This window comes from Pyrgilauda ruficollis, unplaced genomic scaffold (genome assembly GCF_017590135.1).
Source record: "Pyrgilauda ruficollis isolate IOZ18807 unplaced genomic scaffold, ASM1759013v1 scaffold134, whole genome shotgun sequence".
In the NCBI taxonomy this organism is placed as follows: Eukaryota; Metazoa; Chordata; class Aves; order Passeriformes; family Passeridae; genus Pyrgilauda; species Pyrgilauda ruficollis.
Window position 1 is genome coordinate 482,861 of NW_024511877.1, and position 26,253 is coordinate 509,113.

At 40.4% G+C, this 26,253-nt stretch overlaps 1 protein-coding gene across 28 annotated transcripts in view; it reads left to right on the forward strand.

Moving 5' to 3' along the window:
• ANK2 (ankyrin 2) overlaps nucleotides 1-26,253 on the forward strand; it is a 274,403-nt gene that overhangs the window by 208,922 nt on the left and 39,228 nt on the right. For 6 of the 28 annotated variants that reach the window (XM_041459280.1, XM_041459285.1, XM_041459271.1 and 3 more), the window contains 7 exons: nucleotides 4,779-4,851; nucleotides 6,228-6,308; nucleotides 11,472-11,616; nucleotides 13,271-13,282; nucleotides 15,924-16,026; nucleotides 16,521-16,624; nucleotides 20,974-21,009. In XM_041459280.1, coding sequence (XP_041315214.1) covers nucleotides 4,779-4,851; nucleotides 6,228-6,308; nucleotides 11,472-11,616; nucleotides 13,271-13,282; nucleotides 15,924-16,026; nucleotides 16,521-16,624; nucleotides 20,974-21,009 — 554 coding nt within the window. The remainder of the gene's footprint in view (nucleotides 1-4,778; nucleotides 4,852-6,227; nucleotides 6,309-11,471; nucleotides 11,617-13,270; nucleotides 13,283-15,923; nucleotides 16,027-16,520; nucleotides 16,625-20,973; nucleotides 21,010-26,253) is intronic. The other 22 variants (XM_041459287.1, XM_041459295.1, XM_041459296.1 and 19 more) reach the window with 12 other exon arrangements.

A 26,253-nucleotide genomic window follows, 5' to 3' on the forward strand; every position in this document is an offset into this window, starting at 1 on the left:
AACTCTGTGTGCACACCGATAGAAAATAACAATTCAGAGTGAAACTTGTTTCTAGACCTGGGTCTGAGCTGCAAACCCAAACTTTCCTGAAGTTTATATGTTGTTGTTTAGATCCAGCCATTTCTCTGCTTGTCTTTCACCTCTCCTTTCCCGTCTGGCCTTACATCCCCACACTTTTGACACCTTCTGAGGCTCAATCCTTGCAGCATCTCTACGTTTGGACCACACCAGCCGTGGCCTGGAGCCAAGCCTAATGATGCTCACTGGATGGCTGTGAATCACATCCATCATCTTCTTATTCAAGTCACTTCCAGTTCAAACAGATCCTGTTTTTCCAAAATGCATAGGAATCTTTCCTTATGGGCTCAGTCCTCTCAGTGCTCCACACTCTTGGAGTCTGTATTTTGACATCAGGGCTCGTGAACAGTGTGTGCTGAACATCAGCAAGGTGGTACTGCAGCTTTAAGCCAGGAAAAGCTGATCTATCTGGACACCCTGAGAGGAGAAGGTTTTCCCTTCTTGCACTTTTACCTCCCATCTACAAATGTCATAGCAGGTAGGAAGGGAGAACATTAGAAATAGCGCCTAATTAAAAAATTAGATTTTATTTAAGTCTCGGTTACTGCATTTATCCTGAAACATTGCTGTAAGGTCATGCTTTTTGATTTCATTTTAGATTTTTTTTTTTTTTTTAATGCAAGATTAGCAGCTGAGAAACCCCATCAGCTCTAGATGACATTTAGGAGCTCAGAGCTGCAAAAATACGTAGATTACTAAAAAGATGCCACTGCTCAGTCATGGGGAGGGTTAGAAGAAGAGAAGTCCAAAATCACTTGTAAAGAAATGGGAAAATAATTTTGATTTTGTTGCATGCTGACAGCAAATCCCACTTGATATGAACCAAGGAAGATGCAATAAAGATAACATGGCATAAGGTTACAAATAGAATGAGTCGTAATTTATTAATGACCTGCAAAGATCAGGCTGAGTCAGGTTTGGAGGAGGAATTCCGGCGTAATTCCAGAAGTCTCTTAATAAAGATTGTGTGTCTCTGTTGTTATTACTTCATATTCTACAGCACATCACACATGTACGTGCATAAACACATATGTATCTAATCAGAAGTTTAGGAAAATAAAACCTAGGGAAATTTTTTTTTAGAGACTTTAGTTCTTATATTTTTAAGCTTCAGAGGAAACCTTTGTCACATATTCTGTGCTGTGTCCTAGCACAAATTTTTAATTTACTTTTTGATAAAAGCAGTAACTTCCTTTCTCATTTCCACTGTGTTTCACTGTGCAGCTTTGGACCTTGTCTCATGTAAGTGTTAGGTCTTTGAAATAATAGGAATTGCACTGCAAAAAGACACGTGTGAGCTATTTATTTGGGATAAATAGTTCTTTAAACATTGAGGATTAATGGTATTTTCTACCAGATCCCTGATGCCTGGGGTTTAGGACTGAATCAAGTACTGAAACTTACTTGCAGGGTTGACCTTTAGTGCTTGCATAGAAATCTAAAATCTGTGTGTGCATACTTGGAAAGTCAGGTGGGAGCCCTCAATAACTCAGATTCTCCAACTGTGAATATGTGTAACCCTTATACCTTAGGGGGATGTGTGGAATGGTGGTGTTTGGGGGGGGTGGGGGGGGGATGTTGATTAAACATAATGTAGAACAAGTCCTGCAAAGGAGGGCTAATAGCAGGTGCTCCCTGCAGTCAGGGTCCCCAGATGGTGAGGCTGGTGTTGCCAGACCTGAGCGCAGCGCTGAGCCTGAGAGAAGGTGCTGTCACCATAGCTGCCTCCTCCTGTGAGGCTGAGCCCTGCACCCAGGATGTTACACAGCCCCATGCGGGATTGATATGCAAGTCACTGCCTCTGGAGATGAGGAATAGATCCCTGTGCCAAAGCCTTTCTTTGCTCTAACTTGGAACAAACCTTCCACTTACTTGCAGTAGTGCTACTATTAGTGGAACTACATGAATATACAGCAATAGGGAGAATTACGTGCACGTTTTTTACTGAAAGATTAGAGGACAATAAGAAATGAGAATAAACTGGATTTTCAGAGGTTTGCTATGTAATTAAGTTTGGGGCCATTTGTACAAACAAGCACAGCCTTCCTGTGGATGGATGAATATACAAGGAGCTTTCAGGTTGTTTGCAGTATGCTGCTGTGAGTAAGTCATTACTGCAAGCACATATAGGTTTACTTAGCTGAATTGTATATTGGAATTATTCTATGCCACCCAGTGAAAATCTGGCCTTACAACGAAAGGCTCAAATACAGAAGCCTTAAGTAAACTCCATCATGGACTTCTCACTACACCTAGAGAGTTTGAGGAATACGCACTGAGCAATTTCCCATGTGGACCATTCATGGGGCTAGATAAGGATTTTAAATTTTGAGAGTATTTGATGAGCCTATCAATTAAAAAAAATTCTAATATTACACTAGAAATGCCTTTAAATGCATTAATTCCAAAGAGAAGTTCTTGGGATTAGAATTAATGTAGAATTAATGATTCTTGCTGAGTTCAGTGTTCCAAAATTGGCAATGAAATTTTTTTTTTCTGTAATGTGCATATGCACACACACTCTTTTAAATCTCTTTTCCAAGTTTTGTTTCAATTGCTAAGTTATGAAGTAATTTTTTTCTCACTGATGGGAAAACCAGGAAGTCAATAAAGTATCCTTGCTTCCCTGTAAACAGATAATAACATCTGCAAGCCTTAGAGACCAGGTTTTTATATGGAGGCCTGTAAAAACCTAAGTAACAAATAGATGGTTGTAGAGGTCCATAAACCTTGGTTACCTGGGAGACAGAAAAGTGAACAGTGATCCTCTCTACCTGCAGCTTGTGCTTTAGCTTACCTGATGGTTCAACTCACTTGTTAACTCTGGTGTTGAAGAGACAAAGTCAGTGCCACCTGAAGGACAGCACCTCCCCATCTGTCATGGCTGGCCTTGTCATCCCACTGCTGCCTGACATTTCTATCCCAGGAAAGCCATGGGAATACAGGGGAAAAGTCAGTCCTGGTGGTGGGGCCATTCGGTGAATATAAACTAATTTGCAACCCTGAACATGTGTTCTGCTGTGACAGAAATAATGAGTTGTTTTTACTCATGGGTAAGAGTGAATTTAGGAGCCTAATTAGGATTGCCAGTTGAGGCAAAGGGCATTGTTCTTTCCCTGTACCTCAGGAGGGTAAACTGCTGTCAGAGTTAAATAGATTTCAGAAACGTAAAGCAGACTTTTAAAACTAATTTCCAAAGTAATTACACAGTTGGTAACTTAGTTATTTATTAAAGTGCAGTATTGTACAATAAGCAAGAAAGCTGACTTTGTCAGTTTGTTAGAAACAGAGGAGCACATAACAGGACCAGGAAATAACTAGTAAGTTTTGTGCAACAAAAGTTGCTATTGACTTCACTGCTTGATATCAGCGGGCATTTTCCCAAAAGAATATTGCATAAGGGACTCAGGGTTTGGCTGATTTAATTATTCCTCCCATGAAAGGTTTTGGCTCCTTTGCATGTGATGTTCATGTATGCCTGATAGACGGTGTCTGCAGCAGGGAGGGAGCGCTGCCTCAGCGGGGGTTTCTCAGGGACACACTGCCCTCTGTGCCAGAGGGGCACCTGTGCCCCACACTTCCCTAAGGGCCGTGTGCCCCCTGCCCTCTGTGGCCTCCTGGCACTGTCCTCCGTGCCAGAGGGGCACCTGTGCTCCCACACTTCCCTAAGGGCCGTGTGCCAGCTGCTCTCCACAGCTCCCCACCTCGCTGGGAGAAGCCAGGGAAATTGGTACTTTGTGGTTGTGACCAAGGCATTTCTGATCACTGCTGCTTTTGAAGCCCTTGGCATTTTGTCCCCTGTATCTTAGCACGCTGAAGATTTCCCTGCAGACAACTTTTTCACATCTTGCACTTCCTGCAGTTTGTCTTGTTATGTTCTTCATCTCCTTCTCCAATGTGAATCTGGATGCTAAAAAGATGTCCTCATTCTCAATTCAGCACCCCTGGGGATTGTCTATTTCCTCCCAGAAGTCATTTGTAAAGATAAAATTATATTTTAAGTACCCCAACAAACTTCCAGTGTTTTCCTGCTCTTGTGTCTAACCAGAATCCTCCCACTATTCCTCAGTCCATAATTGCCTTGATTCACAATATTTTGAGCTTTTAGGTGCATAAGATATTTCAGAATCTTCAAACAACATTTTTTTCCCCCCTCTGATGTGTACGTGCTTAGGGGGAATATACCTGATTTATGAAAAATTTATGAAAAGGATATAATTAATATGCACTGTAGTCACCTTTTTCTGGAGAAGGGGGAGAAATGTTTCAAGTGATCTGTGTAAATCCTTCACATCTTTTTTTAGTTCAGGAATTTCATATCATTCATAACTTCATTTCCAAATGTTTTACAATTTAATAATTTCCATATGTCCCATACAACTTTCTCAAGCTCTTCTGTAGACATTACCTAATTCATTTTAAAATCATCTTGGAAACATTGAGCTGAATTGTTCTGCATCCATTTATAAATAAATTTTATTTCTTTGACCAGCTCATTATCTTATGGTTTTGTACTTTTCTGCCAGAAGAAACTTTACCTTATGCAGCACTGAGAATAGGAGCTTCTGGAATAAAGATGAAAAAGCAAGTTAGGAGAAGAAGAACCATGTTGTGAAATGCCTCAGCATGTCCCACTGCTGTCTGTTGAAAATGCCCTACTGTAAACTTTGCTCCTCTGACTGATGATTCTGTCTTTGCAGACTGTAACAGAGAAGCACAAGCTAAATGTACCCGAGACAATGACTGAGGTCCTGGATGTGTCAGATGAAGAAGGTGGGTGACTTTGCTAAATTCCTCTTCCATATCACCTATGTAACCTGTTATACAGGCTCAAGAAGCTGCTTGAGTACTCTGACACCTTCATTTTGCTGTGCTTGCAATGAAGTTCTTTTTAAAATGATGTAATCATTATGGTATTTTTATAAAGATGCCAAAATCTGAAACACAGCAAAATCCTGGACCCCTACATCTTTTCCAGAAAAAGCTTGTCTGAATCAAATTGGCAAATGAGTCCATTTCCCAACTCCAGGCTTTACAATTTCACTGTAGAACTGCCCCGAAGTTGGCTTTGACCCTCCCATAAAGAGGAATCCGAGCAGTTAATTTTTTTGGATCTGTGCCACTTGTATCAGATACAAATATCCAGGAGTTTTGCCTAATTGGAAACATTTGTGTAAGAAGATGCATAAGGTGGAGGGTGAGGAGAGCATTCCCTGGAGGGAGCTTTTGGCACAGGGGAGCTCAGGGATGCACATGGTGTGATACAAAGTAAGAACATGCCCATAAATTCAGCACTTGGGTTTCAGAGGCCTTTGCACACACAGGTAGGAGATGTGTCCCACCACTTAGCTACCTCCCAAGGGAATTTCTCTGACCTTCTGGAAGGAGTGACAAAGTATCACACTTTTATACAGCTCAGAATTGCAGAAATGGCCTAAACCCACCCTTTTCTAAGAGTTTGCGAGTGACTTCTTAGAAATTTTAGTCACAGCAGTATTAATAAATATAAACACGGTTGGAAGGCTTTTCTGTGTTCCTTTTTACACTTGGGAGTAAATATTACAATATCCTACATGTGCTATTTTATGGTGGTTGTTATTTTTTCGCACAAATAATTTGTAGGGTGAGTAGTTTCCAGAAAGTCCTGGGAATTTGGAAACTCAGCTTACAGGGTTGGTATTTTTCTTCTGCAAAGAAAACAGATGCACTTGTGGTTCTAAATGGTGCACGAAGTTAATGGCATTCATTAATTATAAGTGCTTGTATTGCTTTTAGAAATGGGATTTATGCTGATAAATGAGTTACACTCTTGAGAAAATATGATGCTTAGGCTCCAGATGCAACTTTTTGTTTTAAAATGCAAAAACAAACAAGTGTGATTCAAAATCAATTATTTTCTGCTGCATCATGACCAGTGAAATGATTTTGCTACTTTGCCTCTGATTAAGAAGCATTCAAAACTGCTTGTGTAATTATTATGTTGAATCACCTTTAAATAGCTCATTGCCTTATGATCACCTTTAGTTTTCTCTGTCTTTTGATCTACCATTGAATCATCTTTAAATCCACAAAGCCTAGTATGTCTTCCTGCTTCTACTGGTTTAATCCAGGGTGTTCCTTTTTCTCAAACCAATTTGTGTGTTGTACAGCCTTTAAACACTCTGATGAGGAGCCCTTCAGTGATGGGGAAGCATATAGTGGCACGGGTGCTGTTAGCAGGAGTTCGTGGAGTAAGACTTACAGACTCTTTGTTTGACTCAGTCTATTATTTTTTGTGTAGTAACAACACATGTTTGCAGAATTTGGGTATCTAACACTGCTCCTCTCTGTTATTTTGAAGTGTGGTTGAGTGTGTTTCATGAAAGGTGGGAGGAAGAAGGGAAGCCAGAAAATCTCAGATTTATTACCTATATCTTGAGTGTGTTGGCAGAACTTGAAGGGGCTGTCCTGCATGACTAATGCTCTCCTGTGCTTTGAATTAACATTCACTGCAAGAACTCCTAATGTGGATGGTGCTTGTCCCAGTAACTTTAAATAGCTGGGGACAGGAAGGCTGCAGAACTTCTTCAATGGAGAGGATGAACCATTTAGGGGTGGGCTAGCAGTAAGGTTTCAGTGATGCTGTGCTCTTTCAAGTGACACATTATGTTCTGAAATAAATCAATGTGCTGCTGAAAACCTGCCAGCTGTATTTATATAAAGTTGAACATAAGAGTACTTGAGCAGAGTATTTCAGGTCCCATTGTGTAGCATGTTTATCACTGATGATAAATACTTTGCATTTTGCTTGGAAGATTGGTATGTTGCATAATTGTATGCTGTCATGTTGTTAATATAGTGTTTTTATTCCTAAAACTAAGTTAACAGTCTGAGCAGTATAAAATAAAAGGCAATTATCTATCAGATAGCTTAGCTTGGTGTGGAAGGTCCTGCTCTGGGCAGCCTGTTTTAAAATATCTTGAATGGACAGAGTGCCACTAATTCTTCTTCAATTTTCTTGTACGTTTTTCTGTGTTTATCCACTGAATTGTTATTAAGAATGCTTTACTTTTTATGTTACCTGCAAAACCAAATCTTCCTTTTGAACAGAATCACATTTTATTTTTTGTTTAAAATGGGATTTAACCCCTGCTCATGGGGATTGCACTACAGATGCCCATAGGCAGAGCTGTTAAGTGACATGGTTTGTGCAACGTGTACCTCTGCCAGCAGAAATGCTCAGTGTGGATAAAGTTCACTAAAAACTCTCTAGGTTTTTATCATTGTATCAGCTTTGGCTGTATTGCTGCAAAGTTCACTTGCTTTAAACCTATCACCCCAAAAGAAGCATTTTGCACCTGAGAGATCCTTAGAACAAGCAAAGGGAAATTACTGCAAAGCATCTTGTGAAATGTATTTTAATGATGTCTACAGAATTAGGGAAGTTAAGCACAAGCAAATATTTTTGTTAGGGCTGAGTCTGTGTAAATACACAGGAAAATATAGAAAAGGCAGAAGCCTGGTTTCTTTCTTATTTCCCCATATATTAATATGCACCTCTATCCATTCCTTGCCTCATTTTTGTGCCAGAAGAGCTGCACAAACTAACAGTGGTTTATCTTTGAGATTCCCATGGGAGATAGTGCAGTAAGTTAGTGCTATAGAGAAAGAATACAACCAGTAAAACAGAATGTTCAAGAGCTCTCACTTAATTCTTTTTGAGCCTCCTCATTGTCAGTTAATTTTCAAAAGTTGTAGTTTCAGGTCTGCTTGAGACCAAGTTCTGGCTGCTGCAGAAGTTGTCAAGCTCTAAGCATGCTAACCCACATCCTCCATTCTGGCAGCACAAACATTTCACCATGTGGTGACCCAGCCCAGAGAACTGATCTGTCTGACAATGAATCTGTTTGTCCTGACAAGTTATTTTCCAGCCAGACAACTTTTGCTGGCAGAAGAGAATAGAAAGGCTGAAAAGGGTGAAATACCGCTCTCAGGGGCAGCATGGCCTGAGATGGCAACCAGGAAAGTTGACTCACACCAAACTCTAATTAGTGCTGATGCTGCAATTGCAGAGAAGGGGTGGCAGAGATTGTCCATCCCTTCCCTATTTGTTGTGTGCAAAGAGTTCATGGGCAAGGTGTTCTATCTGTGAACCACGGCATTGTAGTGACCTTGGATTCCAGGAAGCAGTTCACAGCTGATCCTATATCTGTCTGCATCAGATTTCTGATAAGAAAGAAAATCCCCCACAGTGCTTAAATGCAACAACGAATTTCCTGAGTGCCCCCACACATGGCCTTGGAGTGGCTAATGCTGCTGCATCTGTATGGGAAATGAGCAGCTGAGTCTGGGCAGAATCCACTGCTGTTGTACATGCACAGAATTCCTATGAAGAAGCACCTGAATTAGTGGGAAATTTAATTTCCTCAATTAAACCTGGAAGTTAAAGTTCAGCCAGGAATTGTTCTTAACAGACTAAGGTTGCTGTTGCTGCACGTTAAAACACAGTAAATTTAGAATAGCACCCCTGAGTTAATTCACCTTCTAAATAAAGCACTTTGTATCCAGTAGTATAAAATGTAGCCACAGGATGCTGATTTACAGAAGTGAAGCCTTGATGGCTTAGGGATGTAGGGGTAGTTTGCTATTTTATTGTTTCTTACCTAGATCCAACATAGCAACTTCCTAAATACCAAGGTAACCACCTGTCAAGTACTGGAATTCTTTTTGCAATGGGTTCATAGGCAAGAAAACAAAATTAAGGTGTCTCGCCCTCCCCAGAGGGCCTTGAGAGTAGAAGTGCACTTCTTTTGAGATTTCCTTCACCTTCTGCCATTCTGTGAGTGCTGCCCTTGGCTCCCAATAGCTGACATGATGATAAATTTTAAGTCATCAGTAAATTTTCACTCATCAATATCTGAAAGCACATGTGAAACCCCACTTTCCTGTCTGGCTAAAAAGAAACAAAGTTAAAGCATTAGCCAAGCTGTAATCCAGGGAAGTTTCTAGTGTGGGCAGCTAAGTAGAGGATTGACTTAGGGAATTCAAAGTGTCCAAACAAAGTGTAAGAGAAGCTCTGCAGTTATGGAACGTATATTCCATAAAAATTGTTATTGCCATAGTTGTTCTTTCTCCATCTGCAGCGCTTCTGTGGTGAGCTTTAGACTTATCTGCATGCTGCAGAGAAAACAATAATTTTGGCAAACTCATTTAACTGTATCTGGCTTTAAAAGCATCTATTAAAAGTGATTTCTGGCAGTTTGACACAGCCCCCTTTCCTTTATTATTTTATTTTAAAATTGTCTCTGTATTTTCTCTATATTTTGTGAGAAAACATTCCAGAGCAATTCTCATGCAGCAGTCGAATTTTGCAAATTCATAGATGGCCACTGCAAACCATGGAGCATGCAAACCAGCAATGTCAAGGGTTATATTTGTCACAAAGTGGTTAGTAAGTGGTGGAAATGTTCCTGGCACTAATTTGATGGGGGATGAGATGGCAGACGGGTTGTTTCTGGCATGGTGAAAAAGGGCAGTTCCTGTATTGCCACAAAGCAACCATCTGGTGAGATCTGCTGTGTCAGGAAGCCCTTGGCCAGCTGAACACGCAGTCGTTTGGAGTTAAACACCTATTTTTTCTCTCCATATGCTAGGAGGCACTGTGTGTTTGGGGCATTCATCTCAGGACAGGAAGATGGGAGGGCACAGGCCGTGGGGGGAGTTCCCTCAGTCCTTGCCTGCTAGTCTGAGATATCTGTGCATGGTCTGGTTACTGTTTGCAGATGTCCCATCACATCAAACACTGTGACTTAGTCCCACTATTGACATCTCTCAGATCAGAGGCCAAGCTGAAATCAGAGTAGACTTTGGATTTGTTTTTTTTGGTTTTTTTTTTTATTTTAAGGTTGTGGGTGTGATGAAAGTGATAAAGATTTTGCCTTTGTTTCTATTATAAATGGAATGTCTGGCATGATTATCATTATCTAGTTTATTTGAAATATAACTTGAAATTCCTTTTACTATTTGATTAATAGCATTGCCTTAATATCTTCCAAGTTTTCACTAAGCCCTGTGCTTTTAATGTGACATTCCCAGGAAACAGGAGGCATCTTCTGTCAGAAGACAGGAAATATGAAGTGATTAAATACATTTTATTGTTTTCTGTGAAACTGTGCCCAGTTTCTCCCTCTTAATGTGGGCAGATGGAATTTTCAAGAGTTTTTGCTGTTATACTGAAGAGATTCAAGACTCATTTTTACATATAATATTTGTGTATGCATAAAAATCTTAACACCCTCCCCCCAAAGTTTACTTAGTTTTAGACGACAAATAATAAATTATTTATTTCTTGCTGAAATGTCATCTTAAAAAAACAGCTTGATTTGCTTTGTGAAAATAAGTATCAAGATGAACTTCAGTTAGCCCACACAGCCTAGCAAACAAGAAGGCATAAAGCTCTTGGTGGCCTGGGGTTATGTTGTGAGGCTCCGTGGGTCACACCAAGCCTCTGGCAGGCTCACACTGCAGTGATTTACCAGCGGGAAAATGACTGAAATATCCAGGCAGAAACTGTGGAGAAGGAAGCGTCTTGCAAGTGGGAATGAAAAGAAACATCTACACGTTGCTTGGCAATGGAATCTGTTTTGTTAGTCTGCTGGGGAAAAGCAAATCGTGACTTCATATAGACAGAATTTCCTGGGGAAAAGAATGCTGGACCTAAAAAGAAAAAGGATTGAATTTCATTATTCAGAGTATATGGATAAAGGTTACTGTGTCAGATGACAAATGATCGTTTAGGCTGGGATTCATTACGGATTATGATCATTCCCATCTATGCAAGTGAGCTTATTTCCAGTTTACGGATGTTGCCATGTTCTAGAAACATGAATTTTGTTGCTGATCACAGAAAGATCTTGGAATATAGGTGACGGAGCCTTGTATGATGTGAAGTTTGGATAATAGAGAGTTTAAGTTAACCTTTGCAGCTATAAGGCATAAGGCACAGAAGAGATGTTTTAATCTGAAAACATGTAGATTACAATCAAATGAGTGGTGATATTTAACCACAAACTGTCAGGCTGGGATGCAGCATGGCTATGTCCAGAAAGCTGAAATGGATTAAAGAACAGAAAGACCATGCTTTAGAGTATAGCAAAAAAGTGTGCTCCTTGCCAGTGTGTGCAACAGCAAGAAATATATGAAATCTAGTTGATTAATCACCTTGATTTTAATTTTATTTTTCAAAAGACCTTGCTTGATGTGCCAGTTTGATTAAATACATTAATTGCTTGTGGTTTGCAGTGTTTCCTGAGTGGAAAATGCCTTCCTGTTCATTGTGCCATCCAGCTCTTAGATTCTGAGTGCCATGGAATCAAACTCGTGTGTGTACTTATCCCTTGTGGGTTGATTTGCAGGTGATGACACAATGACAGGAGATGGAGGGGAGTACCTTAGGCCAGAAGACCTCCGGGAGCTGGGAGATGACTCTTTGCCAAGCAGCCAGTTCTTAGATGGAATGAACTACCTGAGGTACAGCTTGGAAGGAGGACGCTCAGACAGGTATTTGCCCAGATATGGAACTTTTCTCATGGTACTTCTGCACTCATTTTGCTCTAAGTGTGTGAAATCCCTTTGCTGGGTCTCTGCTTGGGGTGCACTGGTGAGCATTTGTTTACTCGGTGTGTTAGTGTGGCAGTCACCACTTGGCAGGAGGAAGGGGTGGTCACCCTCATCTCCTGCGGCCACGAGTCAGGGGATGGGTGGACAGGGGCTTTGAGATCTGGTGAGCTGACTTTTTGGAGTGGTTTGCTGGCTCAAGATATCAGGAGAGGAGCAATGGACTTTCCAGGTCATTTTGCACTGGACTGGCAGTGAGGGTATTGTCTGCAAGCACCTCCAATCTTTCTGGTTCCTCATGGTAGAATTAGCAGGAAAGAGAATACTTGTCCTTCTACTGATACAACAATAACAATAATAAAATAGAAAAATTAGTTTGTTCAGTCCAGACAATGTACTGATTTGCTTATGCCTAAAGAGTTGAATTTAAGCTTAGATCTCTTTGTGGAATAATAATGCATGCAGCTTTGATTTAATTTTTCTTTTTCTGAGTGTCATTATATTCTACAAAAAATATGGAGCTCCCTTCCCAAAAGGAAAGATTTCATTAGTGAGCATAAGTGTAGGCTCAAGCTGGCAGATTAACCCCCACAGTTCTAGTTCAGAATAGCCACCCAGGCATTCCTGGGTGCAATCAGCACTGTTTCCAGACTCACTGCCTTTAGAACTGGGGTACACTAAAGGGAAGAAAAGAAAAAAAGTTGAAATCTTGGCAACAGAATTTCAAAGCTACCTCGTTTTCCAGTCTTGGTCGTTATCCTGGCAGCATTTCTGAAGCTCAGTGGAATCAGTAGGATCCGTTCTGTTTACTTGAGTAGGCTGGGAATTGCTTCTGGAACAAAAGATGTCAGGAAACAGTTTGGTTTGCCTCGCAGCATGTGTAAATCCCAGCATTCAGGTCCTGCAAGCCCAGAGTCTCTGTTGGTTTTTAGACAGTGAGTCCACTGAAAACAAAGAGACTGTGTGGCTTTTTAACGCTCAGAGGAAGTCTATGAACTACATCAGAATGCCTAAAATCAAAACCTTTCATTCTCTCAATGGTAGCAAAGTTTGGGAGTTTTTTAGGTTTTAAGATCTTGTATAGAAAAGATTGTGCAGGCAAGTGTTAAGCCAGTTTAAGTTAGGCTCCTATTTAGATTTTAGCTTTTAAATCTTGTCAGTGGATTTCAGTAGATTCTCACTGACATGTCACTGATATGGTTTCATTTGTATCATATGAAAATTATTTCAAATCCTGTATCAAGCAAAATTATACTCAAATGCAGCTAAATTCTAAAGGGAGAAATATTGAAAGAGGGACATCTTTCTAACTCCATGGCCTCATTTTCTGTCACATTCAGGTTACTGATTTTAAGAATTTTCAGAGACTGCTTCAGTTGTTTTGCATTTCCTTTTAATGTGATTTTCATTGCATTATGATGACTTTGGTTTTTCAGGAAATTCAGTAAAGCAAGATAGTATTAGCACTCTAGACTCATATGATCTTACACATTAAACAATTTGATTTACAAACATGTATTTTTCATTTGTAACCATCTTTCCGATTTATTTTATTTCTCTCTCCCCTTCATTTTTCTTTTCCATATGCTTTCATTAGCATCATGCCCAGGTAGGTATTACACAGCATGAGCACCTGTTGTCTCTATCTCCTCCTATGGCACCTGTCTCTGCTCATCCACTTTGGAAGCCTGCTGTATGCAGAAAGTTGAGTTGGAGAACCAAAGGAACAATGCTAATGTTGAGAAACATTTTTGACGTCCATTTTTACAGTGTTCAGTGACCCCAGGGTTTTTTCTGAGCTTCTGAAAGAACATATGTAAATATACACTTACATCTAAACAAGAGATAATGCTCAACCGGTCTAGAGCTCATTAGGTCTCTGTCTAGGCTGGGAAGTGAGCGTGCACTGCAAGTCCCTCAGTCAAGCAGAGTAGAAACTTGGCATGGAGATGCTAGTCCCACTTTCTGGATACCACTAGGGCCTTGATCAGGGCTTAGAGGTGGGTGGCATGTGCCTGTGCACACAGGCAAGACACACTCTTAGGTTCAGCAGCATTGCAGCATTCCTGGGTTCCGCAGGTCTGTCTCTGGAGCTGAGTGCTTTTGGTCCCACAGCCCTTCAGACTTGAGATTTATCAACCACATTTGAGAAGAATCTGCATTTAGGTGTTGGTCTTGTGTCTGATTTAGGCAGGCTTTTTTATGTTTCGTAGAATTCCTGAATGCTTATGGCAATAATAAACAGTAAGTCCCGTGCTCAGTCCCTGAGGGACTGTCATTTCAATCAGTACCTTTATTCCTAAGTCTGAGCAGCACAGACCTTTTAACTCCTGGTTTGCTCTTCATTGAGCTGGTCCAACACACAGATGGGGCAGTGACATCTGAGCTCTACTTTTGAAATTGAGTGTAGCAGGGAATTTATATATAATGTATATAACTATGTATTATACTATAATATATAATTGTACTATAACTACCTGCAGACCTCAGTCACTGATGTTCCTATCCTGTCTGCAGATGAAGCCCAGCTCATTTTGTATTTATTAGAGCTTATGGACAGGTACTACACAGTGAATAGCACTGGGCTACTTGTATTGCTGGTGGTAGCAGTGAGGATGGACAGGACCACCATAGGGATAACCAGCCAAATGCAGTTCAGGATTCCCTTCATTCAGTGTCTATCCAGGATGTGGTGTTAGCTGAATAGCAGAACCTACAGCTTGGATGGTGACTATCTCACGAGCATTGCATGGCTCAGCAGAGTGGTTCTGGAAGTGTCAAACATGGAAATGAATACAGGATAATGATGGCAAATGGGGTCTGCTACTGAAGCTTGTTCTTCAACCAAAGAAGAAGTGTTAAATTTCAGTTTGCTTTTTTTCAAGGCTTTCTGAAAGCTGTCTTTGCTTCCAGTTTTGTACAATCTACTTGGGATGCTGAACAGGCCGCTGGTATAAGCTAATGCTCAACAGCACTGATTATTCATCAATGCCATATATTTCTAATAAAAATAAGAAAACCGTTTGGTTCTATAAATGGATCAAAAATTACTGAGTGAGTGTAACTATTGTTAAAAAAAGGCTGTGGTCTGAATCAGATGATATGCACTTAAAGCATTTGAAACTCATGTCTGTAATGAACCCGTGACTCTTATTGCTAACTGCTGAAAATGAATTATCCCTTAAAACTCTGTGCATCTGGATAAATGGCCTATTGTTCTGATCCAGCATGTTAGTCATTATGAGCACTACTCACGGATGTGTAAGCCAGGAACACAAAACTGCTTCCTTCAGTTAGAGGTGCAGTATTCCTCAAGGTCTACATCAACATGACAGAGTACACACACAACATCTGAGGGTGGATGATCTGGTTTTTAAAATCACTGTTGTCATACTGCAGCTAGTGAACATAACAAGGACAAAACTCATGCTATTTGGTAGCAGAAACCCCATTTACCTCAATATGTCCTTCTGTGGTGTCGTATTTGTCTATTTTTTTTTTTTTTTTGCTTTTTGCTGGTGGATACTGTGGCTACATTCTGAGCCAGTGCTTGGAAGCAGCTTATTTACTGCCTTGCACCTCTCATTGCTACAGCAACCAGTGCTCTGTAGAGCTGTGTGTACTTACAGCGAGACCAGTGCTCACACTGGGGCTGTCTCCCTGCAGATGCTGTTGGCATGCACAGGAAGGTTCTGTTTTACACAGGAGCTTGTGGCTGGCCACACTTCACCTTGCTGTGTGTACCTTCCAGGGGACAATGTCAGGCTTACTGATTTACAGCTTAAGAGGAGAGAGTAAATCCCAGCAAAGCTTCAGAAAGAGTCATTCCAGCTTTTCTTCGGGATGGTAGCATCCTGGTTTTCCATAGCGGTTTGCTTGTGTGATGCAGCAGAGAAGTCCTCCAAAGAGCCTTAACAGAAATGAAAGGTCTTTGTTATGATGAAACCATCATGCCACGAAGCCAAATCTAAAGTACTTGTGAGTATAAAATAAACTGTCATCTAGATTGATCTCTAGGTTCTGCATTTGGGAGCAAATAGGTCAGTGCAAAGGCTTTGTGGCCGTGGTCAGACAGGTGCCACAACACAGGTGTGCAAAGCTGTGTTTCCCCTGACTGTGCTCTGCTGCCCCTGGAAGCTGCATGGTGTTGCTAATAGCACGCTTTTCTCATTCTCCCACTCTGTCATGACACCTTTGCAACATCCTGTGTGCTGCTGATGCATTGCTCTGGCATCCTACCAACCTCCCAGCCTGCGGTCCTTCAGTTCCGACAGGTCCCACACGCTGAGCCACGCCTCCTACCTGCGCGACAGCGCCATGATCGACGACACCGTGGTCATCCCCAGCCAGCAGGTGAGCAAACCTCTCCCAGCCCCTTCTTTTCTAGGCATTTTAATGGCATCCTGTGCTGTGCAGTATTTATTCCAAAATAAATGGATATGCTGAGCGAATGTAGCACAGGGACTGTGTTCTTAATGTTCTCTGTTTTAGCTGATGTTTGAATGTTGCTAATAGACATCGTGCTACACATTCAGGGGATGTAATGAACTCGTAGCCATTGTCCTGAAGGTACTGTCTTGAAACATGCTTGTAGTTAAAAAAAAGAGATTTAGGAAATGCCTTCTTAGTGAAATCACAGCATTCTTTCACTGAGACCACTAACATAGGATTACATTGGGGAAATACAAAGTGCTACAATAAGGGTTTCTAGTATCTTAATGCTATTAGTACTCCTTTGTTTTAAAAGAAAATGTTTAAATGCTTTAGGCACTGCTATGCAAAATACTTTTTTTTTTGTTCATTAATGGCTTTCATTGTAGTAAAATGGGGTTATTTTGCTTCCCAAGGTAACAACTCTGGCCAAAGAAGCTGAAAGGAATTCATATCGCTTAAGCTTGGGCCCTGAAATCTTGGACAATGTGGCTCTTTCTTCCAGCCCTATTCATTCAGGGTGAGTGCATCAACTAGCATTACACTACAAAATGAGAAACAGAGTACCTGCAGTGACACAAGCTTCAACTAATGCTTAACTAGGAGCTGTATTTTAATTCATTGCCTCCAGGAGCTGCCAATAAATTGTTATGATCTTTTAAGATCTGACAACCAAGCAGGCCTGAGTACCAAGACTATTCACTGAAATCATTGCAAGTCAGTGGGCCTTCAGTCAAGTACAAGGGGAATGAATGTGATAAATGACACATACACGCAGGCATTTGTGTGCATTTTATGGAGAAATAAGTACAATGCCTTTCAGAGTTAATAATAATTAACACCAAGTGCTTAATCACTCCAGATGGTCAGCACTTACTGTGCTGGTGGAGTAGTTGAGGTGAGCACCACCTCAGCTCCAAACAGCTCCAGTGTTTGCCTTCTAAATTACATAAATAGACAAACAACCTAAACATGATGTGTTTTGCACATATTTGACCACTGTCTTCATGTACAACTGACTCTTTGTAAGCATTTGCATTTAGGCAAACTCACTGTCAAGGCAGGTCAAAATGCAGGCCCAGCCAAGACCATATTTACAAACCTTATCCTGGCTGGCCTTAAAATCTGTGGCTGCATTTGTTTTAAATGCTCTTCCTTACTGGTTTAAGTAATTTCAGTCTTCACACTGAATTCTACATTTGTGTCCTGCCATCAGACTGGATGGGAAATGTGTAGGTGAATTCAGAAGAAAATGGAGTAATCAAAAAGCAGTTAGTCTCTGTGGGCTGTGTACACAGCATGACTGGACAGCACAAGGGGAAAGACTATTTTTGTCAATCCTGAATGAGTTTGCTGCTATTTTACAGTCTGTATTTTTAAAAAATAGCACTGAAGTCCCATTTGGAATGACAGGCAGTCCTGATCTAGAGGAGGGACAATACTGCCACATTGACTCACGTGACATAGATGAGAACATTGTTTGTTTGCTGATTGTAGGATAGTTGATTGTGACCAGCACTGTTTGGATTTGCTTCTCATGATCTCCAAAACTAACAAATGAAATGCAAATACTTAATATGTAAAGTGTGTGTCTGTTTATATATATTCTGGTATGAAAGCTTTAAAATTGCTTTGGTGCTTTACTCTAACCCTGGAGAGCTTACAGGTTTTTCCAAAGGATGTGTTAATTTGCCTTTTCTGAAAGGTAGGTCTTTTCTGTGATTGCTGAGGGTGAACCAAATGCTTTCTATAAGAGTGGCACTTATTTCTTGGATGTGCAATTATTTTGTTGTTTTCTTTTAAAAAGTATGAGTGATATATCCATCTTTTGAGATGATCAGGATGCTAGTGGTAGGATAAAACATGTGATTTTAGTAGGAGCAACACTCTCTGTAGCCTTATATGAAATAGTGAATTTTAACACAACACAAATTATGTTCTTCTTTCTATATACACACTAACCTGACACTAAATATTGTAATAAAGAAAGCTTTAATAACAATTCCTCAGCCTTTGAAAAAGACCATACAACGCTTCATTTTTATCTTGTTTAGATTGGTCTGAGTCATAATAAACTCTTGGGGTGCATCTGTTTAGTTAGGAAAGTACATTGACTACTAGAGTTTTGCTTCTAAGACCTTACTTTAAAAGCGAAGCAGTTGTAGAAGTTCATGATTGTTGCACTCACTCTGCTGGAACAACAAATGTATTTGTGATTCATAGCCCTGTTTTCAGCCATGCTCCTCTCCACATGCAAACACACACTGTTAGTGGGTTCTTATGAATCAGCAGCAGGGCTGACATTTAGGGCATGCAGTGAAGTAGTAGTTACATATCATGGAAGGAAACTCATAGAATTTTCAAAGAAACCCTAGATAAACACTGTCAGTGGTCCTACACAAGGGTGTGGCATTGGTTTTGCCCAAGATACTGAAAATGTGTTGAATTCAGATGGTGTTTTTGAGAAATAACACATCAGCAAGGTATTGGATGGTAATTTATTTGTTGCAGGTGTAGTAAGCTTGTGTTCTGTACAATCTGAGGAGAGAAATGACACTTTTCTCCACTCCAGTGGTGAACCCCAAATTGTTGTAGGGTTCTTACAGATCTCCCATTGTAGGGAAGTGGATCTTACCTGTGGATCACAGTGTAACAACCCCAGGCAAAGGGATAAATTCATAGGGAACTGTTCTCTCGATGTGGAACTCCACGTATTTCAGCCTTTGCATAACTAACTGAATCTTCCTCCATGTCTGAAATTTCAGAAGGGAAAGGTTTTAACCGTCCATTTAGCTTTTAAATATAACTGTTCCTTCAACATGTTGATAATTTCATCAGGAAGGAAGAAAAATTAAGTTCTTTGGGCAGAGTTTTTTGCAACCATTTTGAAACGCCAAAAATATTTCTCTCCTAAGAGATTGTGCTCTTGTGGGGCTAAAAATCTCAACATAAAGGTCTCCTGGTCATTTTACGCAGCTGACAGTTTCCAGATAGTTTTCTACTTCAGCTGAAGAAAAAAGTATGAATTCCTGCACTTAAACTCTCTTTCAAGCAAATCAGATTTTCTTCTTCTCATAAAACTACTTGATCTTACACATTGAGCAAAGTTAAGGATCTCTGAGAATGCCAAAAAGTTTGGGTGCCAAACATCCAATAAGATAGAGTTGTATGACTTTGCTGCTGATATTAGGGGATATAATTTATAATTTCCTGCTGTAATGTGGAAGACAGAACTAGGGCCTACATAAATGTAAATATGTTTCACAGTTTTAGGCTCATACCACACAATCTCCTATTGTGTATTTTATTAAGCTCGAAGGCAAAAAATAAGAGCACTGAACTGAAAGACTTGCAGCATTTAGACATTGCTTGGCAGTACCATATTTTTATCTCCCATAAGAATATGCATGAATGGTGAAGATAAGGGTAACTGTAAGATTTTAAAAGCATTAATGGTGTGCAAAACTATGTTGTTCTCTTAGCTGTGTTCTGGTGATACAGTGGAATCAGTTGTATAGATTTATATTTCTATGAATTTTCTTTCTCTACAGCTGAGTAGAGTCACAGCAGGTCAGAGAGCAAATCTGACATGTTGTCAGGATGGTGGCACTGTGAGGAAGGAGCTTTGGGTCCATGCTTTGATATCAGCTTGGTATTGTGCTCTAGAGCAAATATGCAGCAGCTCTGCAGGTTTTCCAACTCTGACTCACAGTAAAGCTCCTGTTTGATCACAGATCCTGATTTCTTTTATATAATTTGCTTAAGAAGTCCCTGTTTGACTAACGGATTGTCAGAGTGTGTCATTACTTATATCTTGATATTAATTATACAGTTGGGATTTTATTAGTGAGTTTATCTTGCTGGAAGTCATTGTTTCCATCTATGAAAAGATGAGGGATTGGGCAGCTCGTACTGTGACAAATAATGTGAATTATCATTCTTAGCTGCATGTCTGCAAAAAAGGAGGCTGGATCCTTGCTAACAAGGTAAACAAAATATATTTCAAGTGTTGTATTTTGAATCCATACTATGTTTTTCCCAATGTGAGATTGATTTCCTGGAAATCGTTATGGAAACAGGACCTGGCAGCGACCAGCTGATAGTCATTTCTTAAACCTGAAAGTCTAAATGATTTCAAATTGTTCTGCAGCTTTATGGCCTTTGTTCAGAAAGTTACAATGAGGAAAAAGAGTGAGTGTGTTTCATTAATAGCAAAGCATGTTAATGGAAGAAAATGGCAATGGACATCCATAAAATAAAAAAGGAAGTTGGAAAACTAATTGTCCATGTGACACTAAGTGATTACTGAGAGCCTAAACAGGTCAAAATGAGATTCTGAAATTTGTCATTTTGTAGAACAAAAGGAGGACAAGAAACATGTTGAAATGGAAGGAAGTGGAGGACAATGCATTGATAGAGTTTAAGAAAAGAAAAACATGATTTATTGTGCTATCAGGAACGCTGGCTGGAATTGCTTTAGGTGCCTTAGCCTTTGTTATCCCACAGTCCACATTATAGATGTGGATAGCTAAAGCAAGCAGCATTTCCCCATGTCTGCTTCTGAGAGTTTTACTCGGAGTCCAGCTGTGCATTTTAGGTGTCTGGGCTCCAGTGTGAGAATGTCCAGAGAGAAATCCCTCCAGTTTCACTGCTGTACTGGTAGTGGCCACTTGGAACTGAGGCTGTTTATGCAGGCTTGTTTTCCATACTCACTTCAACCTTCCCACATGCGAGGAATATGCATATGTATGTATATGTTCATGTGTTTGCTTTAGAAATCTGTTTCATTTTTCCTGTATTTCATTTAACTCATTCTTTTTTTCCCCCTTTCTGTTCCTTTTTGATGTTAAACCATCTATTCTATTGCAGATGCTCTTCTCCATGTCTTGATCTTGACAACAGCAGGTGAACTTCTGCATAATTTCTTTCTTTCTTACATTGCACTTCTCACCCACCCTATTTATCCTCCCCTCTTACCTCACTTCAGGATGCTTTAGTGTTTTGATTGTGCCCATTAGCCAAGAGAAAAAAATCAACCTAACCAGCAGTAATAGTTATATATGGCATGACTCCTCTTATACAGTAAGTGTCCACTTTCTCCATCTGCTTCGGCATCTATAACAAAACCATTCTGGAATTGTTAATAAGCCCACTGCAAAAAGTCTTAACAAAGCTCCTTATACCATTCTAGCTTGTTTTAACCATTGATGTGTTTAACCATACCTTTTCTTTGGTGGTGGTGTGGTTTAATATTCATATTTAAAGAAGCAGTCCCTGCCCAGATAATTCAACACAAACCACTGTAATTATTGTATTAGTAAGTGGGCCTTTTATCTCACTCATCTGTATAAAGAATATTGCAGAGCCACTCTCTAAGCCACATTTCCAAATTGTACCCCACTACATTTGAACTAGTAGAATAACAGCCCACCTTAGTATATCTTATTTTTTATGCCACACATATTTTTTGTGTGGTGGTTAGTCAGTGCTTGAACCACTGGCACATTACATTCTGCACAGAACACCTGAAGCTGAACCATCCCAAAGGAGATTATCCTCCCTTGGCAAAATAAGTGCTAATTGGCACAGTACCTGTTCACCTCCTTCAGCCTAGCCCTAGAAAGGTGAAAATTGCCTTAAATATTAAGCTCTGCAAAATTATAAAGTGGCTAATTAAATGCCCAAACTACAGGTCCATTTTCTTAGGTCATGTCGCTGAGTTTCTCAGCAGCTGACTAATGCAGTGAAGAGAACGATGTCAGAAGTTAATATTGTAGAGGTTTCCTATGTTAGGATCATGTTTTTTGTCCTCCTGGAATGTGAATTTTGCCTTGTTTCTGGATGGCACAGTTACAGCCTGCTGGAAAGCACTCGGAGGTAGTTGAATGACTTTGCTGTTGACTTCAGTGGGAGCTGGATCAAGGCCTTTTTTCTGAGTTTCAGCCTCTCTCCGGTTTCCTTCTCCCGCTGAACACTTTCCAATGGCTGAAGCACCCTGATTGTTTGTTTCTGCTTCTTCACACTGCGACTAACACTGAATGCTGCTATCTCCTTGTTTCCCAGTTTCTTTTATAAATTGACATAATGTGTGCTGAGAAGTTTTTGACTGTGTCTACACCGGGTGTGCTCTGGTTGGAGCTTTGTTCCCTGCTATCTGCTGAGCGCATGTGTGCCTGCCCAGCTGCTTGGGAAGAGCAACCGCACCCGAGCCCAACGTATGGAAGTGGTGGTGGAGACTTTGTCTAGCTTGGTCTGTGTGTTCCAAGAGCTGTTGCCTGTCCTAGAAAGCCCCCTCACCTGCTGGGTTTGCATGGCTCTCCCGATGACTCTGCAGAATGAGTGCCCCCACGCTTGAAACTCTGCCTCTGCGAAGCTCTGGAGCAACAGGGACTCCTCACAAAGCACACAAGCGGCTTCCTTCACTCCCTCCAGCACTGACACGTCCAATTTCCAGTGTCTTTGTTCATCCTGCTGTTATCTTTCACATGAGGATAGATACAGAATAAACACAAGTTAATTCTATATGAATAAAATCAGCAAAGGGAATAACTCACACTCACATCTAAAATACAAATATTTCATGAAAATACACCCCAACTTTTTGCCCCTTCTGTTCAATGTGTATATTTTGTCTGTGTTTTGATCAAGTACAAACCCTGAGACCTGCTTGCTCTGCTTTCTGTAGAAGGTGTGGAAGCAGCCTGAAGGATTTAGGGCCCTTTTGTGTGTGTAGTCAACCCCAAGGCCACGACAGCCAGTGTTATTCGATATATCTCTAATATGGCAAGCATGTAGTTCTTAATTGCTCCAAAGCTGGAGAGGATGAAATGGCCTCTCTAGTTCATAGCTAAGATTGCTAAATTGAGAAAGAATGGATGATGTTTGAGCTGACTGCTGTGTGTTTAACGAAGCGCGTATAGACTCCCCTGCAGTCTGGAACTGATTCCTATAAGAGAACTGCTTTTGTACTTTATCTTCTCTTTAGAAAAATAATTTTGATTTTCGCTTCTCTTTAAAAGAGAGAAGGCAATGATGTCCCCAAACCCGATTTGTTTCCCCAGTCTGGCTTTTATATCGTACTACCACCTTGCCAGAGCTCAGGAAATCTCAGTATTGATCCAATTTTCAAGACTGCCAGGGTCACATATTTCTGTCATGTTTAATTTCTAACAGAACCTTTAAAACTAAAAATGAAACTTACTCAAAGGCTGTCTTAGTACTGAGAAAGATGCAGCTTTAACCTGCAGTCTGCTTTGACTTTGAGTCATCACTTAATTGAATTTTAAGTTAAAGTTCATTTAATCCCTTTTCTTATCTGGGTTTTTCTTTCTTTTTTCCCTCCTCTTGAACTCTTTTCTGCCATCTGTGTTTTTCTTTAATGATCCCTCTCCCCTTTATTCTGTGTACATACAGTGACAGTGCTGATAGTGCTGTAGTAGTGCTCCATGCAGCTGGAACATGGAGCAAGGTCTGAGTTTGCTGCTTAGCTTTAGGGAGTGTATGGAATGTTCAGGTTATTCACGTGCTACTGTTATGCACTGGTTTCTTTTTGACCTTGGGAATTTAGCATGATAAGGTATCCCTTCCCAGAGTGATGGCTTCATCTGCCATTTATCCCTGCTAGTGTTTTTATGTTGAGCGCAATCTCTTCCTCTCAGTCACGTCACTTAACAACACTTGGTAACAGAGGTGGAAGAGGGAAAATAATATCTGTGTGCGTGGGCAACAAAATAATTAGTTTGAATTTTACATTTACTCTATGTTAGTCATACAAATCTTCTGCTTTCCTAAATGCACACTTCAGAAAGCATGTTTTATGTCATGCATTGGTTTTGTATGAATTATTTGTATATTGATAGACACACTCCTTCAAAAGGGAAAAGCTTTTCCGGTCCTGGAACAGCAGTGGCCCCATCCAGATGCCCTATTATGTGGCAAATAGGCAGAATAAGAGGCTGCTGTGATTCAGAAAAGGCTTTCTTGTGAATTATTTGCTTCAGTCTCTTGCATAGCCAAAATTAAGTGAAATGCGCAGATTAAAAAAAAAAAAGGATGAAAAAAAATTTGGATTAAATAAGTGTATGAAAAAATAAATGCAGTAAAAAAGATGGGAAAGAAGCAGAGTGAAATAGTGGAAAAGGATGTATTTTTACACTCTGTGTTTACAAACCCTGTGTTGGTGTTCTGTCCTTCCAGGATTATGGTACAGACCTAAAGCTTAGAATTTTCCCCTTCAGTTTCTTTCCTTTGCACTTCTATTCATGCTAGTTCTCCAAAATCTCCTTTCCAGCAATTCCATAGTAATCTATAGCTGGGCTTGGCTCCTCAACACTAACTATCCACATAGTTAATGTGATAATTGGCACCAATCTTTCTGTGCTGTCTGAATAACAACCTTAGATCTTTTTTATGATAGAAATAGCTGTTTTCACTGATAATAGTAATAATAATATCCTACTGGTTTTATCCTAGCACTGTTATCTTTGTTATCTTTGTGTCCACCTCCCAGTGAGACTTACCTCTGCCTGTTTTTCCACTCCTTGGAGCTGTGGTTGTTCCAGTGAGAGAGGGCTGAAGTGAGATAGACTTTGTGATAGATTTACTGACCCACCAGGCACATTCAGTAAACTCAAACTGAAGGAAGGAGGTGCAACCATGCTAAAAAAAGAGCCCCCAAGGGTCAGTCAGAAGGCAGATGACTTGGTTTGGATCCTCACCTTTGGTGTGTTTGTATTCTAGCATTGAGCAGTGGGTTTGGCATTGCTGAGGCAAGTAGGGAGATAAGCTAAGGAGAACCTGGGACAGCAGGTGACCCAGCACTAATATTTTAGTGATGGACAGCAAAAAAAGGTGATCCTCGTGTTAAAGAATGCAATCCTGAGTATTATGTCAATAATGAAAATAACAGAATCCTAAATATTGTGTTTATGACAGCTTGCACGATGAGAAATGTGAATGCTGCTTTCATTCAGTCAGAGCTCTCATTAGCTTCTGGGAGTTGTGGGGGAGTGTTTGTGCTGCTCTTAGCAGTAACTTTAAAATGAGAACCTCTTCTTCCAGCAGTGCCATTGGCTGCCTCAAACACACCCATTGTACTGGAGACTTGGACACGTTCTCTGAAACATCACACCGAACCGTTTTGATAACACCACTTCATGTACTTCAGGGGCAATTGCAGCGCAAGCCGAGAGCATTAGCGCAGCAATTGAGCATTTAGTGTCTCTTAAGCTCTTCTTTCATCTGTGCTCTAATGTGTACAAAGAATGTATTTTGTGAAGGAAGCTCCCATTTTTCTCAACAAATCCCCAGACAATGGAAGCTGTAAAATGTTTTCATTTTCTTTTTTTCCCCCTTGTTAAAACCACAGAAACACCAACCTCTAAGGAATGAGCTAATGGTTGTACTACCCAGAGTTTTACCCTAAGCAAAGCCTAGAGGTATCTGAATGGCAGTAGACTAGGAGCCTGCATGTGTGAGACAGACTGGCATCCGTGGTGCATGGTGTGCTTCCGACTGGCGCTTGTGGCTCCTTCCCATCGTCCATCTCTGACCTGCACGGTGTGTCGAGTGTTGTGTTTTTACAGCATGTGGAATTCTTGTAGCTGTGTGGACAATGAATGGATGCAATGTTTGTTGCACAGAACGGTCAAGGGGGCACTGGAAAAATCCCTGTATTTGTTACTCCTGTTATAAGGGCTTTTCTCTATTGCAGGTCCTTCAGTAGCATTTCTGCGACTCCCCATTGTGCTGGTTCTATATTAGTGGCTAGAAGTAGGCCTGACACCGTTCTGTCTCATCTACTCTTATTTTCACTTCCAGCAACCTGGCATTACCATCCCACATCAGGCATGATCCTGTAATCAAACAGTAAAAAAAAAAAAAAAAGAAAATTGGAAGTAGTTCTATACCTTTCCAAAAAATGTCCCCAGTTTGTCAAAACAGATCTGTTGGTATATGTGGAACTACAAAAAATTCAGCACAAGAGAATTTCCAAACAAAATGAAATGTTTTTCTCCCTTTTAAAGAAAAAGGAATCAATTATTTACCTTGTGCTAGAAGTAAGCTCCCTGTAGATGGCTTTCTGCATCTCTAAGTTTTCCCATTGTATGTGCAAGGTATCCCTTGCTGTGCAAGGTGACAGAAAACCCA